This window comes from Opisthocomus hoazin, chromosome Z, assembly GCF_030867145.1.
Source record: "Opisthocomus hoazin isolate bOpiHoa1 chromosome Z, bOpiHoa1.hap1, whole genome shotgun sequence".
Lineage (NCBI taxonomy): Eukaryota > Metazoa > Chordata > Aves > Opisthocomiformes > Opisthocomidae > Opisthocomus > Opisthocomus hoazin.
Genome location: NC_134454.1, coordinates 47,443,487 through 47,461,929, shown reverse-complemented (window position 1 = coordinate 47,461,929; position 18,443 = coordinate 47,443,487). Strand labels below are relative to the sequence as shown.

At 37.9% G+C, this 18,443-nt stretch overlaps 1 protein-coding gene across 9 annotated transcripts in view; it reads right to left on the bottom strand.

The window, feature by feature from the left end:
* Positions 1–1,885: 1,885 nt before the first annotated feature.
* Positions 1,886–18,443, bottom strand: part of CDC14B (cell division cycle 14B) — a 47,673-nt gene continuing 31,115 nt past the window's right edge. The window contains exons 11-14 of one of the 9 annotated variants that reach the window (XM_075447326.1): positions 18,222–18,375; positions 17,359–17,459; positions 8,799–8,915; positions 1,886–5,462 (exon numbers count right to left, since the gene is read on the bottom strand). In XM_075447326.1, coding sequence (XP_075303441.1) covers positions 5,423–5,462; positions 8,799–8,915; positions 17,359–17,459; positions 18,222–18,375 — 412 coding nt within the window. In that variant the 3' untranslated portion in view covers positions 1,886–5,422. Of the gene's footprint in view, positions 5,463–8,798; positions 8,916–14,671; positions 14,818–16,974; positions 17,044–17,358; positions 17,460–18,221; positions 18,376–18,443 lie in introns of those variants that run through there. The other 8 variants (XM_075447319.1, XM_075447321.1, XM_075447318.1 and 5 more) reach the window with 8 other exon arrangements.

Sequence of the window (18,443 nt, the reverse complement as noted above, 5' to 3'; positions counted from 1 at the left end):
GGCTGGAAGAGGTCCGATCAGTGGGATGAAGGCAAGGAACCCTGCAAGTGAGGGGGGAGAAAAACCCAGCAAACCAACATTAAGTAATAGTTCACTTAAACACAGAGATGACGTTGGTGGGGAAGAAAAGGACAAAAAGCACCTAGAAGCATGACACCAGGACAAATGTCACCTGCTGTGAGCACTGGGTAGAGATTCAGTCCTAGGAGCATGACATTTTGGGAGGAAAAATGAAAGATGAATCTGGTAATGGCAGAACTCAAACCTGGGAACAAACACAACTGGGTCTGGAGAGAAACTCTGGTTGAAGGAGGGGTAATGAGGCGGCCGAGTCCTTCCACTGAATGGAAAACCATCTTCAGAGAATGGTATCAAAGCACTGGTGGAGGAGGCAAAAGCAAGCTCCCAGCAACGGTGAGAGTGGGTCTGCTTCAGTATTTGCATAGTGCTTATCTGCCTACTGTGGGCAGCAATCCCTCTGAATTTTCTTGCCTTAAAACCAGCTGCTGCCAGGGGTAACGTGTCTGCTCCCTGTCCTGTCAGGGCATAATGGGGAGACACCTCTACACCGCCAGCTGATCCACTCCGCTGTTGGCAGCAGCTTACCTGAAAGAAAGGCCACCCTCCGCTCCCCTTTGTGTTGCGTCTCCGCAGCAGCTGTGGCCTGTCACACCCTCTGTCATTCCCTCACCTTCACAAGCACATCACCCTTGCCTATCGCCTCTCATCTTTATTCTGTTTTAGAGGCTTGCTGGTCAGTTGCACCCACGTGAAACCAACCCCAGAACACAAATGCAAGAAGCAGCAAACATCTCCTCCTCAACAAGCTCTCAGTGAATTTGGCTGAAAGCAAGTGATTTCTCTTTTATCACCAGCCTTTGCTATTTCTAAACGGCACTGCTTTTTTGCAACAGCATATTTTTGTCTACTATAGAGGCTAGGTAGAAACTGTAACAGCAACAAGGTTAAATAGAGCCAACTCTTAATTTACACAGAGATACTGTAAACAGATTATTCTTGCAGTGCACTAACTTGTCAATGGATTTGACCTGGGCCACCGTTTGCTTGTTCTTGGTAGGATTTTTTAGTCCTCTGCCCATCCCTGTCCAGTGCCAGGGAATCGCTAGTGGTATGGCAGGGCTTAACTGTGTTTTCCTCTGGACATCACCTGCAGAAACCGATGTTTCCCCCAGGCAAAACCCATCATTCCCTCTTCAGCAGGCAACCATGTCTAAACATTCATGTCAGTTCAGAAAGGGTCACCTTACAACAGATGAATGCAGATTTTTCCATCTATAAAATGCTGCAAAGACACCAAGTGAAAGTTTACTTGCCTGCCAAACAGGATCTACTATTCTGCATTTTCTAATGTAAGTAAGATAAGGGTATTTGAGTTGGTCAATATTTTTTGCTGTTTGGATTTTTTTTTTAAAGGCCAAACTAGACCACCACCAACTCTTACACACAAAGAAGTGTTCCTGAAAATTTAGTTTTACTTTTGAAAAACGTTCACTTTCCGGTAAGTATCAACTAATACGATGCCTATTTCCAAAAGTAGAGTACTATATGATCGTAGAGGAAGAAAACAAATTAACACACATTTTTCACTGGGTAACAGTATCCCAACAATTCAAATACTATTGTTTTCCAAAGTGAAGCACCTGAAATGTAGAGCCAGAATTTCTGTATTTTTTAAATTTGAAAAGTACGTATTTTAAGGATTTGTGCTTCAATTAAAGGTTTTCAGGCAGCCGAGATTCTTGTATTATTTTTCAGAGCATGTATGAGTCAGTGTGGTACAGATATGATGGTTTTGTGCTGCATTTTTTTAGAATGCTGAAAGTAAAGTGACAAAACAAACTTTGATTATTTTTAATTTTACACAGTTCATGTTTACAATTCTCACTATCCAATATTTTGTATAAAATCAAATACATTATGCAGTATTTTCAAGAGACACAAATGCATATTGAACTACTTAATATTACAAGATAATATGAAGCTTTATCTTAAAAATACCTTCAGCAAAATAAACTCCCATTCTGTCAATCCAAGTTAAAAAAATATGATTAGAAATATACAATTAAAAAATAAACAGGATGAACAGTACTGATTAGTCAAGAAATTTTAGATCTTGATAGTCTGTACATGAGTTTATGCAAGACAAACAGTCTGCAAACCATTAATATAAAAACTGCAGTACAACAACCTGGTGAACATCATGTTTTTCTTCTTTTTTTTCCATTTTAATGCAGGAGTCCCTACAAATCTTACTTTTTTTGTTTTAAATCAGCAGCACTTCCTCTGTTGTCATACTAGGGCAAAAAGACAACGTCTGGGTTAATATCTGAGTGAAGTTACTGATGCTGTAATGGAAGCTCTGATTTGACCCAAGACATTCCAGGTTTTGAGTACGTTGCATACTTTTGAATAAGAGATCGAGGGAGACTCCATCTATTATGTATTTGGAAGAGGGTAAAGAATTTCTAAGAAAAAACTCCTAATTGATGACAGCAGAAATAACTTCCTTTAGCTGCTCCGTGGTACAATGATGATGCAGCTGCCGCTATACATTCTATTTTGGCACATAATACTTCAAAGAAGATTTAGAAACCAAGGACTCCCTCTACCCATGCCCACTCTTCATTCTTGTACTTAAGACAGCTTTGGTATGGTATAATAAAAATGCTAGACAAAGTACTAAAAATTCAGAAGAACAAACTAAGCAATACAGTCAGATGGGACACAATGAGGTAATGAGTTAAATTTTCCATATAAGGCTGTTTGGAGAGTTCAGATGTAAAATCCCTTTGACATTTATGTGATTCTCACTAAGATACTGGGTGGTGGAAGGGGAATGCTGAAACACATTCATGCCAAACATGCAGTTTTGGTTTAGCTAAAGTTGCTATTGTGTGTGTTTGTGCACTTGTTTTATGCAGATTTACTTCTGATGAACCTGAAAGTGCTAATGGCTGTACTGGTTACTTAAAAAAGGCAAATTCCAATTTGGGATTTGGAAGGGCTGTCAAACAGACTGATTATTTTTAGGTTAAAAACAAAGATGCTAAAAGAGGAAGCTCAGCTGAGAGAAGGGCAAAGCCAAACCCAATAAATATTACTACATCTTCCTTGTTTTGACTCTCACCCTCTCACTTCACTAGTTTAATCCCTTCTGCCTTCCAGAACAAGAATTTTCTTCAAAAATAAACACATACATATTTGCAGAATATACCTACTATTGTGGTTACCTGTACTTCAGCTTTTGGACAAGGAGCTTACTTAAAAAAAGGACATGAAATTTTAAGCACCACATCAGGGTGAATTCTGTCCCTTGCTTTTAGGTGCTTTTCACCTAACAGAAATTCTCTGGTAAGGGTGGTAAGGGTGAAGGTTAAGAGGAAAACACAAAATATTTGGGGTCTGAGCCTCAGTGGTCCTTTACTGTGCACCACACAAGTGGCTTCTGTTTGCTTTGTATTCATATTTGCAGATTTTGACTATCCAAACTCATGGATGCTACCTCTAAGCTTAATTACTTCACATCCTGCTTCCCCTCCAACTCACGGTGCTCTTGCCACAAAATGTTTTCAAGCCCATGTGTGGTTATTCATACTGGCTTTCAAAAATCACCAGCCTAACAGAAAGCAGTTCAGTCACTGAACCTGTCCATTTATAATCACAGAATGGTAGGGGTTGGAAGCGACCTCTGTGGGTCATCTAGTCCAACCCTCCTGCCGAAGCAGGGTCACCTACAGCAGGCTGCACAGGACCTTGTCCAGGCAGGTATTGAATATCTCCAGAGGAAGAGACTCCACAACCTCCCTGGGCAGCCTGTTCCAGTGCTCCATCACCCTCAGAAGGAAGAAGTTCTTCCTCATGTTCAGACGGAACTTCCTGTGCCTCAGTTTGTGCCCACTGCCCCTTGTCCTGTCGCTGGACACCACTGAAAAGAGACTGGCCCCATCCTCCTGACACCCACCCTTCAGGTATTTATAAACATTTATAAGGTCCCCTCTCAGCCTTCTCTTCTTCAGGCTGAACAAGCCCAGCTCCCTCAGCCTTCCCCCCTGGCAGAGGTAATCTCTAAAAACTTCAGTCATTCCATTGCTAACATTTCAGATCTCTCCATTTCTTCTGCTTTCTACTGTAAGAGTCATTAAATCAACAGGTAACTATCGTTTAAGGCTATGTGGTAACAGTCCTTATATGAGGGATATGCGGCTATAAACTTAGCTGGGAGACAAGGGTGCATCACTGCAAAGCCAGCTTTGAGATTCCATAATGTGAAAAGTGGTAGGCAAAAAACGCTGCCGGCATTTGAAGACAGTCTTGTAGCAGATGACAATTTCAGTCTAAAACATTCCCTTAAAAATTACACTGCTTTTTAACAGAGGTAAGCTGTAGTTTTTAAAGTGTTAATTAGATGTTAAAAACTATACTTGCCCCAGAGTTCCACTACCAATCTCAGTAGTACAGCAAGCTCATTTTCCCTTTCTTTTTGTGCTGCACTCATTAAGTGTCTCAAAGCTAAAACCCAGTGACATCCACATGATATAAAATGTACCAATAAAGCCCAGGAAAAATTCTTGCCTTTTAGATATGGTAATCTGAAGTTCCACCTAAAAGACTTGCAGACAGGAAAAGGAAACAGTAATGACATTTCAAAATGACAGCACTGCTTTAAATTGTAAGCTGTTTTTCCTCCCCCTTAAAATCATACCTGATTTAAAGCAATTACAACTAGTTAAAAGAGCCATTGGTTGTGAACAACTAAAAATCTATTACTATTAAAACCAAGTTAATTGTTATAGTTAGCTTTTTCAAAATAAACAGACCACACAACCTTTGAAAATAAAGCACTCTTTGGTGGACAGTAGTTACACTGTGTACTCAATACTGAGGCTTCATAAAAAACTTCATAGAAAATAAGAAAGGATAGCCAATTAACACAGAAGAGTATCGATACTGTAAGAAAAAAGCTTTAGTCGTTAATTTTCAGTCTCAAGTGGTGACTTGAGCCCAGTCTGAATGGACAACACAGATTAATATATTTAAAAGCTCCTGCCATCTTTTCATTTCTGGTAGTCAGCAGCTAAGTGATTGCCATCACAATTTATACACATGCATCATACATACTAGCAAGCTCTCTTTATAATAGAGAGCTTAAGTATTTACACCTGAGTCTAAATGTACACAGATTTTGTTGGTTTTGTTTGAGGAAGTGTTAGCACATTAGGAAAGCGTCTACCAAGCGTGCTGACAGTTCATTTTATTCTACAAGTACGGAAGAGATTCTTCTGTTTCTTCTGCTGCTGAAAATGGAGCCAAAGTAATCTTCCTTGAATTGCATCAAGTCCCCTCTAGTCATATCCCCTACACTCCTGAATATCTTCTTCAACACTGGTTGCTTATTTGAAATTTAACGCAATACTGCTCTAGTCCTTGGGATGGGTTGGCTGCTGAAATAAAACATATTTGAGAAAAAAAAAAGTTAAATATGTACTCAATACATATTTCAAGCAAATGTTTTTGGCAACGTAGAATGAGCAAATGATACTTCAAAGAAAGAAACAGAAGGTAAAAGTCACTGCATTTAAGAACACAGCAATATTGGTTGTAAAGAAAGCACGGACTGGTCTCATCGCAGACAGTATGAAGAAAGGTTCCATTCCATACAGAAAAGCAACAGAGGATTCAAAGTACCATAATTTCATTAAGTGTATTTGCTGTAAAGCATTCCTTTTCTTTCTTTCCCTCTGCGGTATCAGACTGTAGGAAAAGTAGAAAGAATAGCAAAGAAACATTATTTTTTTTTAAAGCTAGATTTAGATTACATAGAGAAGCTCTGAAATGCTGCAGGTAGTTTTCAGTGTTTGAACAAGGGTACAGAAGGCTGCTTTACAATTCCCAGCAAAGCAAAAGCATATGAGATTTTTAAAGTGTATTCCTCTTTGTTAGTTCTTGTGATATACCCTTCTGGTTAAAAGAAGTAAGTTTTCATACATTTTCCCCCATACTCCCAAATATGTTTTTGTAATAACTTGACCTGCATTCTCTTGAGCACCTCTACCTACCAAAATTCCTTCAACATTCAAGATTTCTTTTTTAATCAACTAGTTACTACATATCTAATCTTAATTCTGTTATGTGTGGTAACACAGAGAAGACTCTTTCATCTGTGTTTTGCTATGATTCAGCTGGTTTGGATCAGACCTATGCACCTTGTTAAAATACAGACACAAACTTCTCAGTAATTGGCAAGCTTACACGGAGGACATCTTAACTGGAGAAACAAGGGCATTCACAGAAGACGACTGTGGATAATGCTCTAGTAATGCAGTTTCTTGCAGTTCAACAACAGTGTTATTTCAATCACAAGCTTTGTGTTACGCCCACCAGTACTGGTCTTTCATAGATGGCAGCTGACATCTAGAGATGTTCCGCAAAGGAAATGCGGTGAATGTTACGAGTAAGATTGAAATTCCCTAGATTTTCATTGCAAAGATGGAACAGAGTGCTTTAGCTGTAAAATGGCTGTTTTGGCTGAAAGATAATTCTGGGAGCATTCTATGATAGTGTCTCCGACAGTCTGAAGGATGAAATGGCAAATGAATTACCCAGCTCTGTGAATTATACTGCGTTAGGATGGGTCAGAAATGTGATTCATCTACAGCAAGAATTCACTAAAATGACCTAAAGCAGCAACAAATGAGATTAATGTAAAGATACTGCAAGATGTTTCTGCTGGAACATATCAGACATCAAAGAGTAAGGGTACACAGTAATGTCGAAAGTTCAGAGAAGGCAACAAGGTCTTGACAAAGACAGATGTTGGTTTTAGGGCATGATCTCAATTTATTAATAAATCTGTACCCTGCAATCCACTTGATCTGGAATAGCTCAACCAATTTGAGCACTGTGAGGTAATGCAAACTGCACAGACTTCAAGAAATTAAAATCAACTTAGATGAAAAAATAAAGGGATTCTTTAAAAAAATGAGTGAGGTTTTGCCAACTGCTACAGGGAAAACAAAAGGACATCTACAAGATTAACAACAAGGTACTGCATTCTAAGTCCATGAAATTGTACAGTCATACTGAAATACGGTTTAGAGGGACCAGCACTCAGTTAGCCCTCTCAGATGACAAGACAATTAAGGATTCCAGAACTGTGACATAACTATTTAGGACAAATTTGATTATTGGATCCAAGCATAAAGTGACTGAAATTAAAAGTTAGAAGAAAAGAAACAGTATATGGAACAAAATATTTGGGGTAGAGGTTTTAGAAAATCCATTAAAATATGAAATAAGTTTATGAAGTTTGAGATCAGCCTGATCCTTGGTCCTCAGAGTCATAAATCTGGCAATACACATAAAGGATTTCTTTCAAAATAACGGAAATTTTCTATGAACTCTATTTTAGGGATGTTGTTTCCTCCTAAGGATAAGTATTCTCATCTCACACAACATAAAGATCAGCTTGGAGGTGTGTTTTCCAGCAACTGAAAAATCTCTGTTCAATTGCACGTGTGTGTACACAGCTACCAAGAGGTGCAAGGAGCTTAAAACTGGGAGAGGCTTGAAGAATAAAACAGTAGGCAGAATCCCAGCAATCTGTTTGGACCGAAACTGACGTGATAAAAACGATGCAAAATGGGAGAGAAAAAACAGCCATCCAAACACGAAAACCATGAGAAATACTTCAGATTTTTAGTAAAACATACATTTCATGAAAAAGAGATTTTTAACATATTCTTATACAAATCAAAATGTAATTCACATAGCCACTGCTAAAAAATCTATGGCTAGAATTTACTGCAGTCTGCTATTAATAACTACTTGTTACCTGATAGAGCGAATATTTCATAACTTCTGTTACCTTCACGGTAACAGGATGAGGACGGGGAAAGAAAAGCTCTGTGGGGAAAAAGCTGCACAAGAACTTGGAACTGTCAGCAGTATTTATAAATCAAGCTACATAAGTACTTTACATGTTCTTTGCCACCTTTTACTCTTCCCAACAAAAGGAAGTCTCCTCACCAGTTGACAGACCCATTCAAAAGTTTTTCTCTATTAAGCACAAGACAAATTCTGGCCAATTGTAACCACTGGAAATTGCTTGGAAATCTTTTTAGGCTACGCTCCCAGACTCACCTTTGATAATGAACTGGAGAGCTGCCAGAGGCACGAACACATGCACACACAAAGAAACACAGCAGTAGTGTGGCTACCCTGCTTCTGGGCCAAAAGACACTTTCAGTTTTGCATAAATCCATCCGAATTTAAAATTTCATTAAGCTTTACCAAACAGGTTCAGTCTCAGTACAAAATCTCATACCAGTATACACATGCATTTTATACACCTCAGCTCTCCACTACTACTGCATTTCAGTTGTCCATCAAATTCCTCTTAGTTTTGACTTCATGTACTGACTAATAATTGACTTAATGGTGTGAACAACTTTTCCACCTCTTACTCCAGGCAAAGGTTGGGTAAAGAAAAGGGTTTTTTTGTTATGAAAATCCTTCACCTTCAGTAATTCTGACTCACATTAGGAATTGCTATATAAAATTCTCAAAGTTGAAAGACTGAGCAACATAAACAAATGACATCAGATTTAAGGTTCCAGATATTCTCAGCATATGACATGAACCATAAAATTGTTTCTCATTTCCCACTGCTAGAAGGTGAAGTTGAACTGTGGCAATAGCTCCTGTCAGCAACAGATATGCCAGCTCAAAGCACTTGCCTAGAGAACAGTTACTGGATCTGTAAAGAGGGTAACTCTCACCTTTTTAAACTGTTTTTTCTTGCAGCAGACCTGGTAGTTCTTTTAGTAATGTCTGTACTGTCAGAAATGCTAGGTTCAGAGGTTTTATTTTTCTGAACACTGGACTGCAGAATTACTCTGAAAAGAGTAGGAAAAAAGAAAGATTACATAACCTGAAAGTTTCTAGCAAAATACTGAAAAGATGATATTACAGTTGCAGCAGAGCTAACAAGTATCAGCTGGCTTTTCACAAACCATTCTGAAAAGCAAATTGTTCTGCCTGAAACACATCCTTCTCTTCGTAACATCCTTGTTATAATTGTCGGAATGCAAGTTGTCGTATTAGGAGCATAGCAGTTTGTTTTGGGGTTGTTTTTTTTTTTTTGTTTGTTTGTTTTTCTTTCAAAGAATGGATTAAATTTATGGGTTTGAATTTCCTGTTAGATTTTTGGAAGACAAATAGCCGAGAAATTGTATTTTAAATTACTGCATCATAACAAAAAAAAAGAGAAAATCTGAAGTATGCAACAAAAACATACATTATTTTCCAGACTGACACAGAAACAAATTCGGAAAAAAAGCCAAGTAATTCAATTTGTGAATATCGAAGTCTAAATCTCCTGCAATTAACCAAGAGATATTCCTTTCAAGTAAGCTAGGAAAAACAGTGCATATGCTGGCATTTTGTGCTTACAGGGAAATACTACACCATACCCAAACCTCAGCTATACATTGCTGGTTGTGCTCAACCGCTTCTCCCGAGACTCTAGAGCAATACATTGACTATATCCTAAACAGGCAGATAAATCCTAGAACTCCAGATTGTGAAATGCAAACAACTATTTTTAGCCACTACCCAACTGGTTTGTAGGGAGACGGTGCCTTCTGTAGTCCTAAATACTTGTAGTGAAATTATAATACTATGGAGACAAAAGTGACAACTGGTCAACGGAGTCCAGAGATATCTATTCCGTGCATCATTTTATATGTCTATTCCCCAGTCACTCCACCTGTGCAAGTTTCCAGCTATAAAACCATTGCATCATTTTAGAGATTCAGAACTAAGAGTAACTTAGCTATTACTGATTTTTTCCCTTGCTGTTATTAGACTCTTAATTTTCTGAGGCTTCATTGAGTCCATGTGTGTCAGCAGATTATATTAGACTGGAAATTAAAACCTTCATTAAGTTGTATAAACTGCAGTCTGGCTGATTAATACTCTGAATTAGGTGTTTTCAAGGAATCCCAGATGTGAACATAAAACGTAACTTCTGGAGCAAAAGTGGACCGATGTACATGGGAGAAAATATGAGTATTTTCATAAGTAACATATACACTAAAAATAGAAATGGAAATGGAAAACACCCCCTATGCTTTCACAGTTTTATATGGGTTTGATACCAGAATTAAGCTATGTATTGGAGACAACACAATTTCATCTATAATTCTTTACAGCAGTAAAACTGATCAGCAGCTTTATTTTACCACATACTTCTAGATTGTTTATCAGACAGATGACCACAGAACCCCAAAATTCAAGTATTTTAAATTTCTACTTGAACAAATCTCTTTGTATTTCAGACTTGCAAAATACTGTCACTTGATTTGCAAAAGTCCAAACCAAACAGTCTTCCTCCCAAGATAAGATACAAGACTGTAATGGTAAGTACTACCAAAATGCAAAGCAAATTCTGCTGTAAATGCAACACATTCAAAGTCGGAGGAATCGGTTATTCAAGAGGCTGAAAACAAAACCAGATACCTTCAATATCATATCATGCTTCTGTAGACAAAACTAATTCTTCTAACAAAAATCTGTTTTCCTTGCATGCATGCCCAAGGTGAAAATGTTCAAAACCTGGAAGTTCACGTAATCATTTCTATTCTTCTTGTAAATCAGTTCTAAGAAGTTCTCATATTAAAACTTAAAATTCTCTTTTCAGTACCACAGTTGTAATACAACATGAACAAATTCGGGCTACTGCACTTTCAAAAAAGCATTAAAAATAACACCGCTGGTGAAAAAAACTTGCATTGTACCTTTTATCTGTGCCACTAGCAATTTCCAGGACTGAACAGAAAGGTACAAAGCTGGCTTAACCCTGTAAAATTTAGTGATTGCAATATAAGCACAACCAAATCATGGCATATGCTGGTTTATTACTGCTCATGCAGAGAGAAATGTGGAGAAAATAATGTTTTCTCCTTATATATATATACACAGTGTATTTCTGTATAAAATGCATGTAATGTACATATAAAAGAAAGCAAAAGTTATTGGAATGTGATATAATGGTTATAATCTTTCTGTTATAGGTATCCATTCTTTCCAGACACCAGTAGTTCAGAAAACAGGTCAGTATACAAGACTTAAACCTATATACTTATCTAATATGAACTGAAACACTACGAAGTGTTAAGATATCATTGAGCACAAACACTTAAATATTCATCTTTTCACCATATCAGTCCTTACTTCCCACAGAAATTCGTTTTATTGGTTCAAAACAAAGAAAGAAAAAAGGTTCTAAATGGGAACGTGAATCACAAAAATAGTCATCATACATAATTGCACCTTAAAACCAAACCAACCACAACATCATCCTCTTAAGATTGTTGTACCTACCAAAGGGTAGGGGGAGAAGGAGCTGGCTTATGGGATCAGCTCAGAGCCAGCTGTGAGCATGGTAGAACTTTTAACATCATCTGCTCTTCAGTACATGTCATTTTTACATGTCAGTGACACACAACTTCACATGGCTACCCAAGAGTAAGGATTAATTGAAACCCTTGTGAACAAAACATTTTCTGAATGATCAGACAGACATGTTTAAATCAGACTAAACTTCTAGACTTCCAAGGCTGATGGCACCTCAAGGAAAACAGGAAAGGTCCCATTTACACCATCATTTGACATGGTGTAACAACCACACAACCAGAGTTGCCTTTGGGCCCAGCCAGCTGTCAGCACTTGGTGCTATCAGAGATTTTATTAGAATGCTACGGCATATTTAAGTTAAGAGAAGAAACTATCTTTAACGTATGTAACTTTGATTTAACATAATTAGACTAGCAGCCTCACTTGACAGCAGGTTTGGTAGATAGGTTTTATAACGGATATGAGATGAGGCCACAGTGAAGCAAATCCTCCCAAAATCTCAGCACCAAAAAAAAATCTCAAACTATGTTAGAGAAGGGTAAGATCCTCAGGACACCTACCTTACTGCTCTGTAACTATTCATGTAAAATAGCACATCACGCTGTACATGACAACAAACAACTTCAGTAACACCAGCAGAAAGCACTTCTGATGCACACAAAGGTTTTCTACCTCAATAAAATATGATCATTTTTTTTTAAAAAAAAGCAGCAGCAGAATGTTTCCTGAACAAAGACTACAGGATGCTGCAACAGCTATGCTACTAAAATAGGTAATCCATATATTGTAAGAATTTTTCATCTCCAGTTAATCTGTAACGGAAGCATCACTTGGTATTTCAAACCTAATATACTCCCCAAACACCCCACTATTTTATACACTAGTTTCTTATTCAAGCTAATATACTGGCCTCTAAACAAATCAAAACCTGCTTAAATGGAACAGTGTTTGGGTCAGTAGCATCATCTTCTAAAGAGTTCACAACTTTTTTTCACCATTTAACTCGGAGCAGGGGCGAGGGACAGGTACACCACCAGGACACAAAAGCCCAAACACCACAACACGAGACAAAATCCTCAAAACTTGAAATGCCAGCAAGGTAATACACCTTGGAGAGAAATCAATCCATACAACAAGTGTTTTTAAAAGAAAAATTATTACCGTTTCCTAGGTAGGAATGAGGGCAAGAGAGGTTACACAGGAGCACGTCCTCTCTGATCTGCAATGGGCATTTTACCCTTGCCAAGGCTACCTGTTACATGAGGTCTGCCAAAGCAATACTGCTTTCTCCTTCATCACCTCACGATTTTTAAGAAAATAGGCCTGAGACCTCTACCACTGTTCCAAATCATTGACAGGCAACAAGTGAGCGATACTCTTCAGTCTAGAGGGCTCCAGCCAACAGGACTGCCAGGCTAGCCCAGAGAGATTCACAATCCTGACTGATAATTTGATCTCTTAAAACACAAGGGACACTAGCTGCATAATGGAGAGAACGTTAGTCTAGCTTTTAAGAAAAGGTTAAGCATTTTCTCTTCCTGAACATAAACCAACACTGTGTGATTGTCAATCCTGGGTATGAGGCAGCAGCACCAGTAACCCAACTGCTTGCACCGTCACACATTTACCAACATCGAACAGTCTTTTCTCTTTCCCTCTGGCAAGAGACTTTTTAGACAGAACACAGAAACCATAAGAGAAAGAAAGGATGACAGTTGAGAGAAATTTATCTTACAGTACAGGAAAACAAAGGACAGGTTGTTTCATTTTTTTAACCAGTGTTTTAAGTTTAGCTTTTCAGTCTGTGTTTAGAAATCTGAGGTCTGACTTCTGGAAAATACTGAGACAAGAAATACTGCAAAATTCTGAAAACAAATCTCTCATTTAAGCATGTCCTTTGACAAAGTTAGGTACCAATGGGAAAAGAAAAAAAAAAAACCACAGCTGAAGGGACCTTTAGTTCTTTTATTTTTTTTCCTCCAAAGGAACAGATTAAGATGACCTCAGCTAAGGCTAATAGGATAACTAAGTTGTCCACAAGCCCCTCAGTTCTCATTCTTTAGTTATTAGATCATTTACTTCAGCAGAAAGAGTTCCACGCTTTTTAAAAGTGCGGACAAAAAGTTGCAAGGCCAAAGGCAAGAAGAACAAAACTCTTAACCTTAATGTTCTGCTGGGACAGAATGCCTTTTCTTACATAGTACTCTGGTGTAAAATGCTTTTTCTGACCTACTTTTCCTCTGAGGGTAGCAAAGTTTCAAGTATTCACCCAAAGTACCCATGTCGCTTGGAAGGTGGTGGTGGTACAGCAGCTCCAGGGAGACATGGTAGCAAGCAAAAAAGTTCCTGTTCGGGTTTCCTGGTGGTTCTGTGTACTACTGAAGTTTTGTTTGGCCCAAAGACGGAAGTTGTCATTTGATGGAAAGGTTGCACCTTTTAAGCGGAAGCGAGGCGCAGCAATCACTGCAGCCTCTCTGACAAAAGCAGAGTGGAGAAAGAGTGAAAACTGTACTCAACAAACTAATATGTTCTTAATGCTTTACTCAGCTTCTGAATCCAACTAACAGAAAGGAGGGATTTAACTAGTCTCATCGAGCTCTATAAAAAAAATGACTGAGGACAAAAGAAGATGAAACAAGATTGGCTGGGTAAACAAGTGAGCCTTGACCTAACACTGCAATCTGCCTCATCATCTGTTACGTTAAAAACGAAAAAAGAAGTACCGTTTTACTGCCTCTTATGGCATATAATACTATAATCTCTTAGTAAAAACAAGGACCTACTGACATTTCTAGCAAATTCTAATTCCTGGCATTTCACGTGAGTAAAACCATCCTTTGGGAAACTAAGCTCCTTTGCAAGTTCATGAATTTCACAGTAAAACTGGAGCCAACATCTTCATCTGCAATATGCAAAGGATAGGATCATACTCTAAAGTGGTACTTTTCCCTCTTTACAGATAGAGTTTTGCTTATTTGCAGGGGCATGCAGAGAAGAAAGGCTTCAAAATCATAAATTATCTTAATTATAAAAGCTCTGCACCTTTTTGTATTGCAAGCCAGCCGTAAAAATCAGTTATTCCAAATAATGTATACAAAAATACAACAAAGCCAGAGCAGTGAAATTTTACTCTTGCAACAAAGCGACTAAGAAACGTGATATGAGAACATGCATTTATGAGACATACTAGACAGAAAGTGTGAGCTATTGTAGAGAAATGGAATGGGACACTTACACAGTGGCTCTCTCTCAGAGGGTCCTGATGGTTACTATGTTCTTAAACCATCTAGACAGAATAGCAGGCTGGGCAGAAGGGAGCCACAAACAATCCACCAGATGACAATGCTACACAGTGTAGACACCAGCATAGCTAGGAGCCATCTAAAAAAGGGGTTGGAGGGGGAGGAAAAGATGAACAAAAATTCAAAAGCAAAAGCTATTGGTGCATTTCAGCTTGTTTCAAGTTCTTCAAAAGCATATTGCTCTATAACCTTTGCCAAGCATTTTCTTACTTTCTGTAAGTGACTGTAACAATCCATGCAACCATAAATTGCCAAATGTAGTATCCCCGTGTAGCTGGAATCAAAGCAAATTTTCTGAAATCCTCACTAAAGTTGTCTATTCCAAAGAAAGTCTACATCGCTCTTTCAAAAATAAGTGCATGCTGGAGCAGTACGTCTCTGACCACTAACTGCCATCTCTTACGCAGTTTGATCAGCCTGTATTCATACATCCTACTTCATAATCATATGCTTTAATACTAAAACATCAGATCAGAGACAGATCAGTTTGTAGGAACAATTTCTGTAAACATCCAGATGGTGGGGTATATTACCTTCCTGTGTTCAAAGCAGCAAAAGCTAATTCATAATCCTTTGTCAAAGGTACAGAATATTGCTAATTAAAACATACACAAAGAATCCATTCATCAAAGCATACAGACTTTATACAAACAACTTCAATAAGCATTAACAAACGTTATACACATGTCCCTTGAAACTGAAATGTAAGCAATGCCTCTAGCTCTCAAAGATTGCCATTGTCCCAGCTTCTGGTGCTCTTATTTTGCTTTTATTTTTTTCTTTTCTGTGAAATAAAACTACATACAGTATTTACAAGCTTCTTTTTGTTTGCTTAGATTAAACTGATCAATTTCACTGCAACATCAATTATTTTCAACAGTCTCAACTAAAAGGAAAAAAGACTGACATCTCTTCTATTAGGGAAGACTTCTGACTCAGGCAGGGCAGCCAAATCTTCCTAGCGATACTCTGGTTTAATAATAATTATACAAAGAATGTAAGAAGTTATGCATTCATTTTTCACCAAATTATTTCAGAACAAGCTGCAAACCATATAAATAACTCGGGGGAAGAGGACGAGGGAAATTCCAACTCCCTCTGCCACAATGCACACTATAAAAATAGTTCTAGATCAATTATTTTAATTCTACAGAAGTATAAGCTAACTAGTTTTAATTAGAGCAGTCATGCTGCAGAATGCCTCATGAATGGAATAGTATTTTAATAGTTGATAGGCCTTCTGCATATTAAGACAATGGCTCTGAATAGATTATCATGCAACCCACTTTCATCCTATGGAGCATACAATAAATGAGATCTTTCACAACCTTTATACCTTTACTAAATGACTTAAAGTACCTTTCATGAAAAAATACTATGAAGTGGCAACTAAGGCACTTCTGTGCCTTAGAAACTAACGTGCAAGGTAGCTGTTTTTTACTGTGCTATTTGAGGTAACTGAGGTGATGTGTTTTGGTTTTTTTTTAAAGTCAGTTTGGTACAGGCTTTGTTTCCAATCTGTTGTCTCTTGTATGATTGCCTGTGTAAATGATGAGCATGAACAAAAGAGAATTCTTTAAAACAAAAGCAGAATTTATACACAGCAATGTGTGAGGGTTTCCAAAGACACATTGCTTTATCTTCAACACATTCTTACTACGAACCTCGCATGTTTTCCAAAAGTCTGATAGCACTGTTTGGTCTAAAAAAAGAAAAAAAAAAAAAACAAACAAAGGCCACCAGCTAGCAGCACCATCCCCTACAGAAAGACAGCACAACAAAAGCCAAGTTGCTTTTGGTCTGTGACTCTGGTGCTGTATTAATTGCAAAAATCTGACAGCCAGGGGTCATCATTCCTTTCCTAGCAATCAAATGAGATTGAGATAACAAGTCTTGCATTCTCTTGTAGTTTATGAATGGGCAGACAAAAGGTTTTCCACCTACAGTTGCTACAAGGTACAACAGATGCAAGGATGACTACAAACTTCCTTTTACAAGTGGTGTTTCAGCACTTGTCTAAAATAAAGAGACTAGCACATCGTGTTCTCCAACAGAAATGCACTCGTTTTGAATTTATTTACTGAAACAGTGCTACTCCCTGCCTTCCAGATCTATCAGCCATTATCCCAAAGCCCACAGGATTTACAGAAAGTTCCTCTCCAAGGAAGAGGAAATGAAATGAAGCTAAAGATTCTTCTTTCGACTCTTCTTCTTAGGCAGCTGACTTCACTTCAAAAAAACAGCGTATACCTTCTTTCAGCCGATCAAACACCACCACGCAAAGTCACATTCTTCCATTTTCATACTACCGCAGGAAAGACAAGGGAATGTTTGTGATTAAACTAAAAGCAAGCAATCAGGAACACTATGGGAGTGTGTAAGGTGCAGAGTACTGGAATCAAAAATAATGCAGGAAACTATAAACTGAGTAATGCAGTTCTTTAACAAGTTCTCCGGCCTCCTTAGTGCCCACCAAGCCTTCAGAGCAATGGTGACTCTCATGCTTGTTCTAAATGAGTAAAAGCAGCCTTGACACAAAACTTTTCGCGGCAAAGGGAACTATGCATAAAGAAGAGGATAAAAGTATTTCTGGCATTTATACATTCAGAAACCGACTTACGTTACCGGAGATGCAGTTTGAGCTTTTGCCTGCCTTCTGCTTTTCAGAGCACGAAGTTTATCACCTTGTGTCACACAGTTAGTTTCATCTTCGTCACTGTACTGGATAAGTGGAGACAGGGAAGGGATAAACCAAGATTAAAATACAGAGACACACGTAAGAATTAACCTTATGTTAAATCTTAAGTTAGAATTATCTCAGCAGGAAAGTTTGCTGACACAAAATCAAAGGAAATTCACTTGCATAAATACAGTTCTGTTCTTTCCAGTTTCCTGTTTGCCACTTTTAAAACTGTAGACCATTAAGTGGTGTCATGAACTACATGCATCAGAATGTTGTCTACCTTTAAAACAGTGGAAACACATTAGCAAGTCTTTGCTTACGTACAGTACAATCTTCAATAAAGCACAGCATTTCCCTTCTTCACTTGCCATTTTAGAACAGCTGTACTACTTTTTAAAAGGCATCATCAAAAGGTATTATAGAAGTTGCAATTACTTCAAAACTAAAAAGAGCAAAAAACCTTTCATGCCTTCCCTTTAAATAGATAATGAAGTAACAGACAATCTAAAACAAATTCAGTGTTTTTGATTGCAAATCATGAGTACTTTTCTTGATCTAATATTTACCTAGTTATTAAAGTATGATAAGAATGCCCCTAATTCACCTGTGTACTGCATTTCATTTTCATACTTGCTGCCCATAATGTTTTTCTGCACCCTATCTCTTGATTTAAAAACGGCAAACAGAAAAAGAATCTGATTAACGTAAGTTTTACTGTACCCACAGGTTTGTTTGGAAACTGAGATATGATCTCAACAGCAGTTACAACTTTTACAAGAGCACAGTATTCAGGTGGTTACCAGTTCAATGTCCTTTCGGATGGTTCTCCTGTTTCTCGTGTCATTAATTGAAATATCATCTACTCCTGACAGGATTCTTGTCACTGCAATTCTACGTTTTCTTTTCAACTTTGCACGGAAAATATCTCCTTCTGTCCAAAGTTCTGCTTGTTTGCTACAATAACACAGAAAAAGCAGCCCCAAGCACAACAAATTAACACCAAAGATCATTAAGTGTACAAT